Source organism: Triticum aestivum, chromosome 1D (genome assembly GCF_018294505.1).
Source record: "Triticum aestivum cultivar Chinese Spring chromosome 1D, IWGSC CS RefSeq v2.1, whole genome shotgun sequence".
NCBI lineage: Eukaryota > Viridiplantae > Streptophyta > Magnoliopsida > Poales > Poaceae > Triticum > Triticum aestivum.
The window spans coordinates 249,087,430-249,100,594 of record NC_057796.1 but is presented as its reverse complement, the minus strand read 5'-3'; the positions used below and the strand labels follow the sequence as shown (position 1 = coordinate 249,100,594).

General features: G+C 47.1%; 1 protein-coding gene across 1 annotated transcript; it reads left to right on the top strand.

The window, feature by feature from the left end:
• Positions 1-9,651: 9,651 nt before the first annotated feature.
• On the top strand, positions 9,652-12,954 carry LOC123168022 (uncharacterized; the record flags this gene model as incomplete). The annotated part of the gene is made up of 3 exons (XM_044585887.1): positions 9,652-11,346; positions 11,455-11,703; positions 11,956-12,954. Coding segments are annotated over 3 exons (2,943 nt in total), but the record flags the coding sequence as incomplete, so codon positions are not given.
• Positions 12,955-13,165: the final 211 nt, after the last annotated feature.

The following is a 13,165-nucleotide window of genomic DNA, read 5'->3' as shown; positions in this document are numbered from 1 at the left end:
CTCAAGTATCTTCATTCGTTTTCCAATTCTTCCAGGTGAATTGTGCCTTTGTTACTTTCATTCTCAATTCTTACGGTGGTTCATTCAACATTCCTATTCCTTTATTATCGTATCATTTCATTCGTTTTTTCTAATCCTACCGGTGGTTCGTTCAAGACCTTCCCAAGTTTGTTCTATCTCTCTTTAATCATTTTTTTCAATGAGAATAAGTAGTATGCCAAATTCATTGCTTGTCATCAATGTAATTGGTGAAGGATAAGCATAATGTAATTCTTATTCTTGTTTCATCCAAGTGATTAATTCCTTATTCCGGAGATTCATCAAAATTCTTGATCTCATTTGTTCATCTTTCTTTTCTGGAGTTCCAAGTTTTCCGCATTATCTCATCGCGAAGCTCCATCTAAATCATCGCAAGGCTTCACCTTGTGTTGTCAACTTCTCTTTCTTTTTATCATCCTTTTACTACCGGAGTTCTTCATGGAGGCTCTACATGGTGCTTCGTCAAGGATTCTTTTCATTCTTCAATTGTTCTTCAAGATTTCTCTCGGAGTTAAGATCCGCCAAGCTATACTCTAAAATAAACATGGTGTTCAACACATGTTTTGTTTTTTGTGGAGTCCAAGCATTCTTCATCTTGCATTCTAAAGTGCAATTCGTTCTACCTTATCATTTGAGGTGGTGTTATGTCATTCTTGATAACTTGAGTTCGCGTTTCATGATTCACATGTTGTCAAGAATGAGATATTTTAAATCCACCAATCTCTTTGTTGGAGTTATCTTGGTATAGATTTCACTTAAAGCCTTCTCGAAGGAATGTTGCTAATTGTGGTGTCTATCAATGATCCAAATTTTCTCCTATCCTCTCGGCGAGAGAAGTTTTCTACTCTCAAACAAGCAATTGTTTCCGTTAGTGGCGGGTTGTCACCTCATAATTTTGAGATGTGTTCCATAAGCCCATTACAAGCTCATTCGTTTCGTTGTTGGTTTTCCAATAACTTCGTTATAACCTTCTTGGAAGGATGCTTTCCAAGCTCATTTGTGGCAGAAGTTGTCATTTTCTTCTCCATTCTTTATTCCAAGGATCTATCTTCTATTATTTATTTCTTCCGGAGGCATTGTGATGTTGCTCTCTTCACTCATCTTCTCGATTTGTGAGGACCGTGTTCTTTTCGTGCGTATCCATTTCCAACCAGAGTGTCGTGCCCTCTTTTCAAGTTCTTCCCATTCTGTCAAGTTTTGCCTCCCTTCTCAACCGGAGTGCTGTCTGAAATCTTTCGGACCCATTGTGCCATTCTTTCATTAGTTCCGGAGGCAGTGTGCTGTTGATTTCATTAAGTATCCTCTCATCTTGTAAAGTTCATATTCTATGCCTTCCATTTCCAACCGGAGTGTTGTCGTAATTGATCCTTATCGTTCCTTGTACATCTCATTTCAACCGGAGTGCTTGCATGTCCATTGTAACCCTTTTCTTATGTCTTTCAACCTACAAGGTTCCCGTAATGTTCCTTGTTCCTCTTTTCTAACGGATTGTTTTCAACTTTGTTCATCTTCGTTGTATTCTCTCTTTTAATTCGTTCAATCTCTCAAGGTTCGTGGTTTCACTCGTTTGTCAAAGAAGCAACTTAGTTTACCTCTCCTCTTCCTTTTCTGCTTCTCTCCGGTGACATCCTAGATCTCGGGACGAGATCCTCTCGTAGTGGTGGAGTGTTGTAACGCCCCGAGACCGACGCTCCAGATGTCTTCCTTGTTTTGCGTGCCAGCTGTGTTATTTATTTGTTTGTTGCATCTCATCATCGCATCATGTGCATTGCATCCGCATTTGTTTTTTAAACTTGCATCCGCTCGTAGTTGCCGCTTCTTCCGTTTCTCGGTTGACCTTCTCTCTGATCAACCGGCCCGCTCTCTTCTCTCTCTTTTCTGAGCTCATCAAACCCCTTGCCTTCGTTGACCGTTCCGAGACCAACCGTGTTTTCGGTTCCCTCTTGTCAAACCAACTAACCTCTCTCGTCAGCCCGCGATCCCCTCCCGCGCGTCCGAAAGTTGTCCCGTACCCGACCCGGTTTGTTGTTACCGTTGGATTCGGATCATCCCCAAACATCTATAAAACATCATCATTTCTTATATAGACTCTTCTAGCCTATTTTCCCGGGCCGTCCGATTACGATCGGAGGGACCGGATGCCCCTAAGCTAACCCCTTCCTATAAATAGACCCTAACCCTAAATTTTAGGAGCAATGTCCCATCCATCCTCCTCGCGCCGCCACCCACTGGCTTCTCCACCTCGTCCCCTCCTTCCTCGGGATCCTCCCAGATCCCCTTCGCTCCAACCAGCGCAGCCAAAGCCTCCACCTCCTCCTCCAAATTCCCACGCCGCCGTCACCCTCTCCATTTCCCTCGGGATCACCAGTAAGCCAACCAATAGCGCTCACCTCCAGATCCACAAATCCATCCATCCCGCAGCTTCCCCTCGATCCCGCCGCCTCCTTGCTCGGGAGAGCAAAGGCTCGACCCCGAGCCTCCCGTGCGCCTCCACCTCCCTGCCGGAGCAGCACCAGCAGCTCCCCGCTGCCCCGCTCCTTTCCCCTCCTCCGGCGACCGCTGCCGACGGACCAGGCCGGACCTCGCGCCCCTGCCCTTTCTCTTCCTTTCTTCTTCTTCCCGTGCCTCACATCTCTCTGTTACCTCTCGTTCTCTCTCTCACAGGAACCGGACGCAGCCGTCGAACGCCATGGCCGCCCCTCGCCTCCTCACTTTGTTCCTGGACCCCTGCGCCCCGTCACCCGCGTCCAGCGCCGCCATGGATTCGCGCCAAGAGCTCCTATGGGCCCCGAGGACCTCACCGCCGGGGTCCACTTCCTCCGGCCACCTCCAGCACCACCACAGCCTCTGCACGGCCGCCGCGCGCGCCTGCCTTCATTCCCCGCACCCGAAGCCCAGCAAGACGGCCGCCGCTGACCCTTGCTTCCTCTGCTTCGAGCGACAGGACGATGTCGCGCCTGCGTTGACTCTGCATCGACCACGACCCCACCTCCTCTGCTTCACGCGTAGCCCAGCTGCCCAGCGCCTCCTCAGGCCCAATGTGAGCAGCTCCCACCAGCCCAGACCCATCAATTTCGGCCCGCATGTGTTTTTTTCCTGCCTGCGAATTTGTCTAATTATCCAGAGTATTGCAGATTTGCAGAAAAACCCCTATATGTTCATGCATCTAATAACTAATTAATCATGCATCATATTAAAATGATTTAAATATGTAAAATGCTTAGAATTTTATCTAGTTTCACATTATGCCACTTTCATCCATGTTTAAAATGTTTAAATTGCTGTTTGGTTAAATTTGCTCAAATGCCATGTTAAAATGATTTATTTCATAACTAAATAACCGTAGCTTGGATTTTAATAAACTTTATATGTAAATGGGGTAGAAAAATGCCTAGTTTAACATGGTGCAATTTATTTTGCTGTTTAACAACATTAAAATTGTGTTTATGGGAGAACAGTACCAAATCCAAAATATGCATATGAGGATTTTTCGGAATTGTTGTTTGTTATTCCCGGCCTCATTTAACTTGCTTAAATAGTTAGTTTATTTATGCTTCGCCTCTTGCCATGGTTAACAACATTTAATATTGTGGAGTAGATTAAACGGGAGAGAACTAAATAATTGTTGTGGTGTTTCGTCAATATGCAACTCATTGCATATTGAGCTCCACTTAATTTGTAGTGTTGTTTGTTGCACTTTGCCATGCCATGCCTCATTAAATCGGACATGCATCATACTTTTTTTTGCATCATGCCATGTGTTTGTGGTGGTTGTTTACCATGTTGTTTGCTTCTTTCCGGGTTGCTTCTCTCGTTACCTTCGGTTTCGTTCCGGAGTTGTGAGGATTCGTTCGACTACATCCGTTTGTCTTCTTCATGGACTCGTTCTTCTTCCTAATGGGATTTCAGGCAAGATGACCATACCCTCGAAATCACTTCTATCTTTGCTTGTTAGTTGTTCGCTCTATTGCTATGCCGCGCTACCTACCACTTGCCATATCATGCCTCCCATATTGCCATGTCAAGCCTCTAACCCACCTTTCCCAGCAAACCGTTGTTTGGCTATGTTACCGCTTTTGCTCAGCCCCTCTTATAGCGTTGGTAGTTGCAGGTGAAGTTGAAGTTTGTTCCATGATGGAACATGCATATGTTGGGATATCACAATATCTCTTATTTTAATTAATGCATCTATATACTTGGTAAAGGGTGGAAGGCTCGGCCTTATGCCTGGTGTTTTGTTCCACTCTTGCCGCCCTAGTTTCCGTCATACCGGTGTTATGTTCCTTGAATTTTGCGTTCCTTACGCGGTTGGGTGATTTGTGGGACCCCCTTGACAGTTCGCTTTGAATAAAACTTCTCCAGCAAGGCCCAACCTTGGTTTTAACATTTGTCACCTAAGCCTTTTTTCCTTGGGTTCTGCAGACTCAAGGGTCATCTTATTTTACCCCCCGGGCCAGTGCTCCTCGGAGTGTTGGTCCAAACTAGAGCCACTTGCAGCGCCACCTCGGGGAAACTTGAGGGCTGGTTTTAGTTGTACGTAGTGTTCATCCGGTGTGTCCTGAGAACGAGGTACGTGCGACTCCTATCGGGATTGTTGACACATCGGGCGGCTTTACTGGTCTTGTTTTACCATTGTCGAAATGTTTTGTAAACCGGGATTCCGAAACTGATCGGGTCTTCCCGGGAGAAAGAATATCCTTCGTTGACCGTGAGAGCTTATAATGGGCTAAGTTGGGACACCCCTGCAGGGTATTATCTTTCGAAAGCCGTGCCCGCGGTTATGTGGCAGATGGGAATTTGTTAATGTCCGGTTGTAGAGAACTTGGCACTTGACTTAATTAAAATACATCAACCGCGTGTGTAGCCGTGATGGTCTCTTCTCGGCAGAGTCCGAGAAGTGAACACGGTTTTTGTGTTATGGTTGTATGTAAGTAGGAGTTCAAGATCACTTCTTGATCATTACTAGTTGACGACCGTTCCGTTGCTCCTCTTCTCGCTCTTATTTGCGTATGTTAGCCACCATATATGCTTAGTGCTTGCTGCAGCTCCACCTCACTACCCCTTTCCTACCCTTAAGCTTAAATAGTCTTGATCTCGCGGGTGTGAGATTGCTGAGTCCTCGTGACTCACAGATACTTCCAAAACAGTTGCAGGTGCCGACGATACCAGTGCAGGTGATGCCACCGAGCTCAAGTGGGAGTTCGATGAAGACCTTGTTCGTTACTATGTTTCGTTTCCTGATGATCAGTAATGGAGCCCAATTGGGACGATCGGGGATCTAGCATTTGGGGTTGTCTTCTTTTCTTTTGGTTCCGTAGTCGGACCTATGTGTGTACTCTGATTGATGTATGATTTATTTATGTGTTGTGTGAAGTGGCGATTGTAAGCCAACTCTTTATCCCATTCTTGTTCATTACATGGGATTGTGTGAAGATGACCCTTCTTGCGATAAAACCACAATGCGGTTATGCCTCTAAGTCGTGCCTCGACACGTGGGAGATATAGCCACATCGTGGGTGTTACAGCCACCATCTCCTCATCCACCTTGATCCGCCGCCGGAAAGCCACCGCGAGGCAACACCCACCGACCAGATCCCTTTGGACCGACGATGAAGACAACCAAAGTTAGAGGAGGTCACATCACTGCGTGACCGGCACCATGGTCATACACACGTTGTCCCGAGGCACCCGCTCAAGATCCACCGTCACAGCCACGCCTCCAAGCCGCGACGGAGGGACGCCCCGCCGCCGCCATCATGCCCCCGCACGGGCTTTGCCCAGCCGGGATCCGGCGGCCGCGGGAGAGGAGGCAGAGGGAGGTGGAGTCGGAGAGGGGCGTACGGGATCGGGAGAGATCTGGAGGGGAAGGGAGGCGAAGGGGAGGGGGGAGGCGGAGGGGAGGGCGGACGGGAAATGAGAGATCGGGAAAGGGGAGGGGACGGGAGAGGAGACTTAAAGGCGGTGCTTGGGTTGTCTTTGAACCAAGCTGCGTGAGGCGGTTCACTGAGACGGGAGTTTGCCCCTCGTAACAGAGAGATGTTCTCTAAGGCCTTTTTTCAAAAGCTTCTCAAGGCCCTCTTTTTTTTCAAAAGCTTCTCTAGGCCCTCTCGCATGATACAACCGGAAAGCATGGCCATGCGCGACTCGGAAAGGAGGTGCGTCGCCCCGAAGCGGTATGCGAGCAAGTGAGCAGGGAACAGCGCCACCTTTGGCATTGCCGCTCCACCACTTGTCAAGACTCAAGAGACGCCGCCACTGTAGCCTACCAGCTCACCGGCGTCTCTCCGCCTTGCACGTGTGTATTCCGCAGAGGCGTTGCGTGTGCGGTGCTCGTCTCACCGTTGAGTTCACCGGAGCGGGACGCGGGGGGAGCCGGACCCGGGATCGCTAGTCGCGCCACCGGCAAAACGCCACCGCGCGACTAGTGGTAGGATCGTTGCCGACCTCTTGAGCCGGATCTTGGGGGTGATGCGAGTAGGAAAGTTTTTGCTTGCGATCTTGCTAGCGTAGCTCCCTACCCGTTGCCCAACATTTCTTACCCAGAGTTTGCCAGAAAATTGATGACTGAATTGTACAGAAACATTCAGATTCTTCTGTTCCATTTTGGTCTGAACAAAGTCTGGCTACAGCTTAACAAGACTGTACAAGCAAGGAGTGGCTAGAGAGATTCAGAACAGACATGACCAACAGGCTCAGGTGAAAGCTTCTGTAATTCCAGCTTTCCGCTCAACATGTACTGCAATTACTGGCACAAACTGTGCCAATTCGTAACAATAACGTGTATTTACCCAGGCCAGATGAGTACCCGCAGCATATAACTTGCAGTGGATACACAAATACATCGATGGCATACATAAGTTATATTATAGTCGTCGTTACGGTTGGAGAAAGTAAAATACTACTAGCAGAAATACTACAACCAAAGTCCAATACATCACCCTGCTTGAAACCTCCTAGCTTCTGAAATTATTATACACCAAATCGTCCATGTCCGTAGGAACAACGGACCAAGCAACAGTCACGGTTACCTGAGCTTGACCAAAAATACATTGCTGCTGGCTCATGTGGCAGTTTTGGGCCTTGAAATGGACGCGGCCTTCTGGACCGACAGCGCCGGATTTTTTGTAGGCTTGTATGACAACGTCCAGCCCTCCTCCACGTTCTACACAGACAACTTGCCTCGTCAGAGGTACATACCCACAGTTACCTTGCGGCATCTCTCTACCTTTCGACTCAACCAGCACAATATTCTGGTTTCCACCACTCTCAGTACCAGTGGTCTTCCTTGGTAGTGGGGTGCAAGCAACCAGGCCGCCATATGTAAAATTTAAAGGCCATAAATCTTTCTTCTTGAGAATCTGGACAGCCAAGATAGTGGCCTGGACGGCCGGCTCAGCTGTCTGCAAGCACACCTCTAGCGCACACAAGGCGTTGTCGAAGCGCAGGGCCGCGCAGCTTCCTCCGGCGTAACCGCGCACACAAGTGATCAACGGTTTGTCTTCAGAGCCTGCTGCAACTCTCGCTCTCAGACGGATCTCAAAGTAGACCTTGTCCGCGGACAGGATCGCACGGGACGGACCAGTGAAGTGCAGAAAAGGATCCTGCAAGCAATTGCCATTAACGCGCAATCAATCAATAAGATCTACGGAAATACTAACGCCCAAATATGTGACACTTCTTCAACTCGCCCACACACCTGGATCGTCGTCCAGTGCAGTTTGCACAAATCTTGACACGAAAAGGTGGATTTGGTGTGCCACGTAGGACGGGGCTGGTGTGTGGGCGTTGGAGAGTTTGCCCACACGCCCCGCACCATGCTATTTGCCAGCTGCGTTTGTGAGCGAACTAGTTTCTGCCCACACATCCACCACCTAATCCATGCGCGTGTGGATGAACTGCTTTTCGCCCACACGATGACTCCTACGTTGTGGATGGCAATTGCAGTTACGCGAACGTGGCAACTAGGTAAACACACGTGGCAAATATAATTCGTTGCTAGACGGCAACTGCAGTTGCGCGTACGTGGCAACTGTGATTAACCATACATGACAACTATGGTTGGACCACACGTGACAACTAGGTAAACACACATGGCAACTACTGTTTGACCATATGTGGCAAGTACTTAATCACATACGGCAACTACGGTTTGCATTACACGCGGCAACTACCATAAATTAGACATGACAACTATAGTTAACCAAAACAGATAGAGTTGACATGCTTTTACAACTACACTTGTCATCCCGAATAACTACATCTGCCATCCCGGATGGCAACTAAATCGTCATCCCGCGGGTACCCACTAGTAGAAAAAGGGTCAAATGTCAAGCACATTAGTGCCGGTTTGCTTTTGAGCCGGCAGTAATGTGTGCATTAGTGCCGGTTCCAACGGCTAGCCGGCCGCTTTCATTAGTACCGGTTCGTGGCTGACCTTTAGCACCGGTTCGTGCCACGGACCGGTACTAAAGTGAGTGGTGGCAGGATGTTGTCAGTCCGGGCCCCTCCAGCACCTTTAGTACCGGTTCGTCGCACGAACCGGTGCTAAAGGTCGTCCTACATAAACCCTTCGTCCACCCGAGCTCGCTCTGTTCTTCCCCTTTCCCCTCTCCTCTCTGTTCTTCCCCTCTTCCTCTCGAGCTCATCACACATTTTGCCCAAAATTTGTCAAGATTTGAAGGCCCCCATCCATTCAAATGATCACAAAGGTTAGCAACTTTGTCCTTTCATCTCTCATTGCTAGATTAGCTCTTGCAATGCTTTGTATAGTGATTAATTTATGAGTTTAGTAATTTGGGAGGAAATATATGTGCTAGTATTTGATTTATATGCAATTTGAGGTCAAAAATAACACTTAGTTTGCATATGTAGGTGTGGTTTACTTAGTGCCTTCTAAATCTCCGTCGTAACCACAGTCGATCGCCCGCACCGTTCCGTCGCCGGCACCACCTTGTGGTGAGCCTCTTGTTCATGAATGTTTTACATTACCAAATTGATGTTTGTGTGATTTGGATATATAGTTACTCGTATAATTATCTTACCCGTACGTTGTTTGTTATACATAGTGCCATGGTTTTGATATCCGTCCCCGTCGGCCCTCGTCCTTGTTATGATTCGGATGTGGTATATTCTCTTTTAAAACTAGTTGTTGCATTTCGTGTTTATGACAAATTATGCCCATCAAGTTGACATAGATATTTTTGTCTAGGAGGTTTGTGAACCGGAAATTCCAACCGACCCTATTGTCGAGAGGTTAAATTTAGTTGAAAGAGAAAACGAGTATTTGAAAGAAAAATTGAAAAGAATTGAGGGGGAGAAGATGGAATTGGAGTTGCATGTTGCCGATGTCGTCGATGATCACAAGATCAAGATGGAGAAAATGCGCTTGAAGATTAGAAAGATTAGAAAATATGCCATTGATAGTGAGGCTTGGTATCATTATGCTGTTGGATCAATTGTTACCTTAGTTGCGATCTTGATCGCATTTGTTGTTGCATTTAAATTCTTTAGTTAGAGAGTTATTTGTTTGTTGCATTTAAGTCTTGTATGAACTTTATGTATGAACTTGTATTAATTTGGTCTTTTCGGTGTTGTGTAATGAAGATGAGCCGACAATGGATGTACGATGACCGATGCTCTCCCGAGTTCATTAATGGCGTGCAAACTTTTCTGCTTGCGGCTGAGGCAAACAAGCGGGCGGATGGTTTTATGCCTTGTCCATGTTTAGTCTGTAAGAATGATCACAATTACTCTACGTCAAGAACCATTCACGTCCACCTGTTTAAGTCCGGTTTCATGCCCCACTATAATGTTTGGACCAAGCACGGAGAAAGAGGGGTTATGATGGAAGACAATGAAGAAGAAGAGGACGACGACAGCTATCCTGGCCATGGGTTCCCTGAATACGATGATACAACAATGGGGGAAGAAGCTGAGCCGGCAATGCGGGAAGAAGCTGAAGAAGAGGCATCAGATGAGCCCGCTGATGATCTAGGTCGGGCCATTGCCGATGCAAAGAGAAACTGCGCAAGTGATTTGGAGAAGAAGAAGTTGCAGCGCATGTTAGAGGATCACAAGAAATTGTTGTACCCGAATTGCGAAGCTGACAAGAAAAAGTTGGGCACCACACTGGAATTGCTGCAATGGAAGGCAGAGAATGGTGTATCTGACAAGGGATTTGGAAAGTTGCTGGTAATGATAAAGAATATGCTTCCAAAGGACAACGAATTGCCCGAGAGTACGTACGAAGCAAAGAAGGCTGTCTGCCCTCTAGGGTTAGAGGTGCAGAAGATACATGCATGCCCTAATGACTGCATCCTCTACCGCGGTGAGTACGAGGATTTGAACGCTTGCCCGGTATGCGGTGCATTGCGCTATAAGATCAGGCGCGATGACCCTGGTGATGTCGAGGGCGAGCGCCCCAGGAAGAAGATTCCTGCCAAGGTGATGTGGTATGCTCCTATAATACCACGGTTGAAACGTTTGTTCCAAAACAAAGAGCATGCCAAGGCGATGCGATGGCACAGAGAAGACCGTAAGAAAGACGGAAAGTTGAGAGTACCCGCTGACGGGTCGCAGTGGAGAAAAATCGAGAGAAAGTACGGGAAGGAGTTTGCAGATGACGCAAGGAACGTATGGTTTGGTCTAAGCGCAGATGGCATTAATCCTTTTGGGGAGCAGAGCAGCAACCATAGCACCTGGCCTGTGACTCTATGTTTGTATAACCTTCCTCCTTGGTTGTGCATGAAGCGGAAGTTCATTATGATGCCAGTGCTCATCCAAGGCCCTAAGCAACCCGGCAACGACATTGATGTGTACCTAAGGCCATTAGTTGAAGAACTCTTACAGCTGTGGAATGGAACAGGTGTACGTGCGTGGGATGAGCACATGGGGGAAGAATTTGACCTAAAGGCCTTGCTGTTCGTGACCATCAATGATTGGCCTGCTCTCAGTAACCTTTCAGGACAGACAAACAAGGGATACCGCGCATGCACGCACTGTTTGGATGATACCGACAGTATATATTTGGACAATTGTAGGAAGAATGTGTACCTGGGACATCGTCGATTTCTTCCGAGCAGGCATCCCGTAAGAAAGAAAGGCAAGCATTTCAAAGGTGAGGCGGATCACCGGACGAAGCCTCGCCACCGTACTGGTGCTGATGTACATGATATGGTCAAGGATTTGAAGGTAGTCTTTGGAAAGGGTCCTGGCGGACAACCTGTTCCGAATGACGCTGACGGACGCGCACCCATGTGGAAGAAGAAATCTATATTTTGGGACCTGCCCTATTGGAAAGACCTAGAGGTCCGCTCTGCAATCGACGTGATGCACGTGACGAAGAATCTTTGCGTGACCCTGCTTGGCTTCTTGGGCGTGTATGGGAAGACAAAAGATACACCTGAGGCACGGGAGGACCAGCAACGTATGCATGGAAAAGACGGCATACATCAGGGTCATGCCAGCTACGCTCTTACCAAAGAAGAGAAGGAAATCTTCTTTGAATGCCTGCTCAGTATTAAGGTACCGTCTGGCTTCTCGTCGAATATAAAGGGAATAATAAACATGGCAGAGAAAAAGTTCCAGAACCTAAAGTCTCATGACTGCCACGTGATTATGACGCAACTGCTTCCGGTTGCATTGAGGGGGCTTCTACCGGATAACGTTCGATTAGCCATTGTGAAGCTATGTGCATTCCTCAATGCAATCTCTCAGAAGGTAATCGATCCAGAAATCATACCAAGGTTAGAGAATGATTTGGTGCAATGTCTTGTCAGTTTCGAGTTGGTGTTCCCACCATCCTTCTTCAACATCATGACGCACGTCCTAGTTCACCTATGCGAAGAGATTAACGTTTTGGGTCCTGTATTTCTACACAATATGTTCCCCTTTGAGAGGTTCATGGGAGTCTTAAAGAAATATGTTCATAACCGTGCTAGGCCAGAAGGAAGCATCTCCAAGGGCCATGAAAATGAGGAGGTCATTGAGTTTTGTATTGACTTTATTCCTGACCTTAAGCCGATTGGTGTTCCTGAATCGCGGCATAAGGGCAGACTGGATGGAAAAGGCACGCTAGGAGGGAATCAAAAAATATGTATGGACGGACATTCTCTCACTGAAGCACACTACACAGTTCTACAGAATTCCGCCTTGGTGGCTCCGTATATGGACGAACACAAGAATTTTCTACGCTCCAAACACCCGGAGCGGTCTGATGACTGGATTACACGTGAACAAACCAGGAGTTTCGCCGGCTGGTTGCAGACACGTACCATGCATGACGCCTCTATTGAAGATGACCTGTACTCGCTGTCCCAGTTACCATCTTCGAATATAATGACTTTCAAAGGGTACGAGATAAATGGTAATACATTTTACACGATCGCCCAAGATAAGAAGAGCACCAACCAAAACAGTGGTGTCCGCTTTGATGCAACAACCAAGACGGGAAAGGAAACATATTATGGTTACATAGAGGAGATATGGGAACTTGACTATGGACGTGGTTTGAAGGTCCCTTTGTTTCGGTGCAAATGGGTCAATATGACACGAGGCGGGGTAACGGAAGACCCGCAGTATGGAATGACAACAGTGGATCTCAACAATCTTGCGTATGCAGACGAACCATTCGTCCTAGCTAATGATGTGGCACAGGTTTTCTATGTGAAGGATATGTCTACCAAGCCGAGAAAAAGAAAAGATAAGGAAGCGAATGCATCATACGATGAGCCAAAGCGCCACATAGTTCTTTCTGGGAAGAGAAACATCGTGGGAGTGGATGACAAGACAGACATGTCAGAAGATTATGAAAAGTTTGATGAAATTGCTCCATTCACAGTGAATATTGACCCGAGCATCCAGTTAAATGATGAAGATTTTCCATGGCTACGGCGCAAAGGGACACACGCGAAGAAAAAGTTTCACACCCAAAGATCTGGGATGTGATCGGCTTCACTATCATCACTTTCTTCTGTGTTTCACACCCAGGAGGGAATCTCTGTAATAGTTAGGGTAGTTATGTGTTTTGGCATTTGAAACGCGAAGAAATTTTATGTGCAAACAAATTCTTTCATGCATTTACTGATTTTTCAGCTAAATGACCCTGAAATTGAAAAGCATTTCAAAT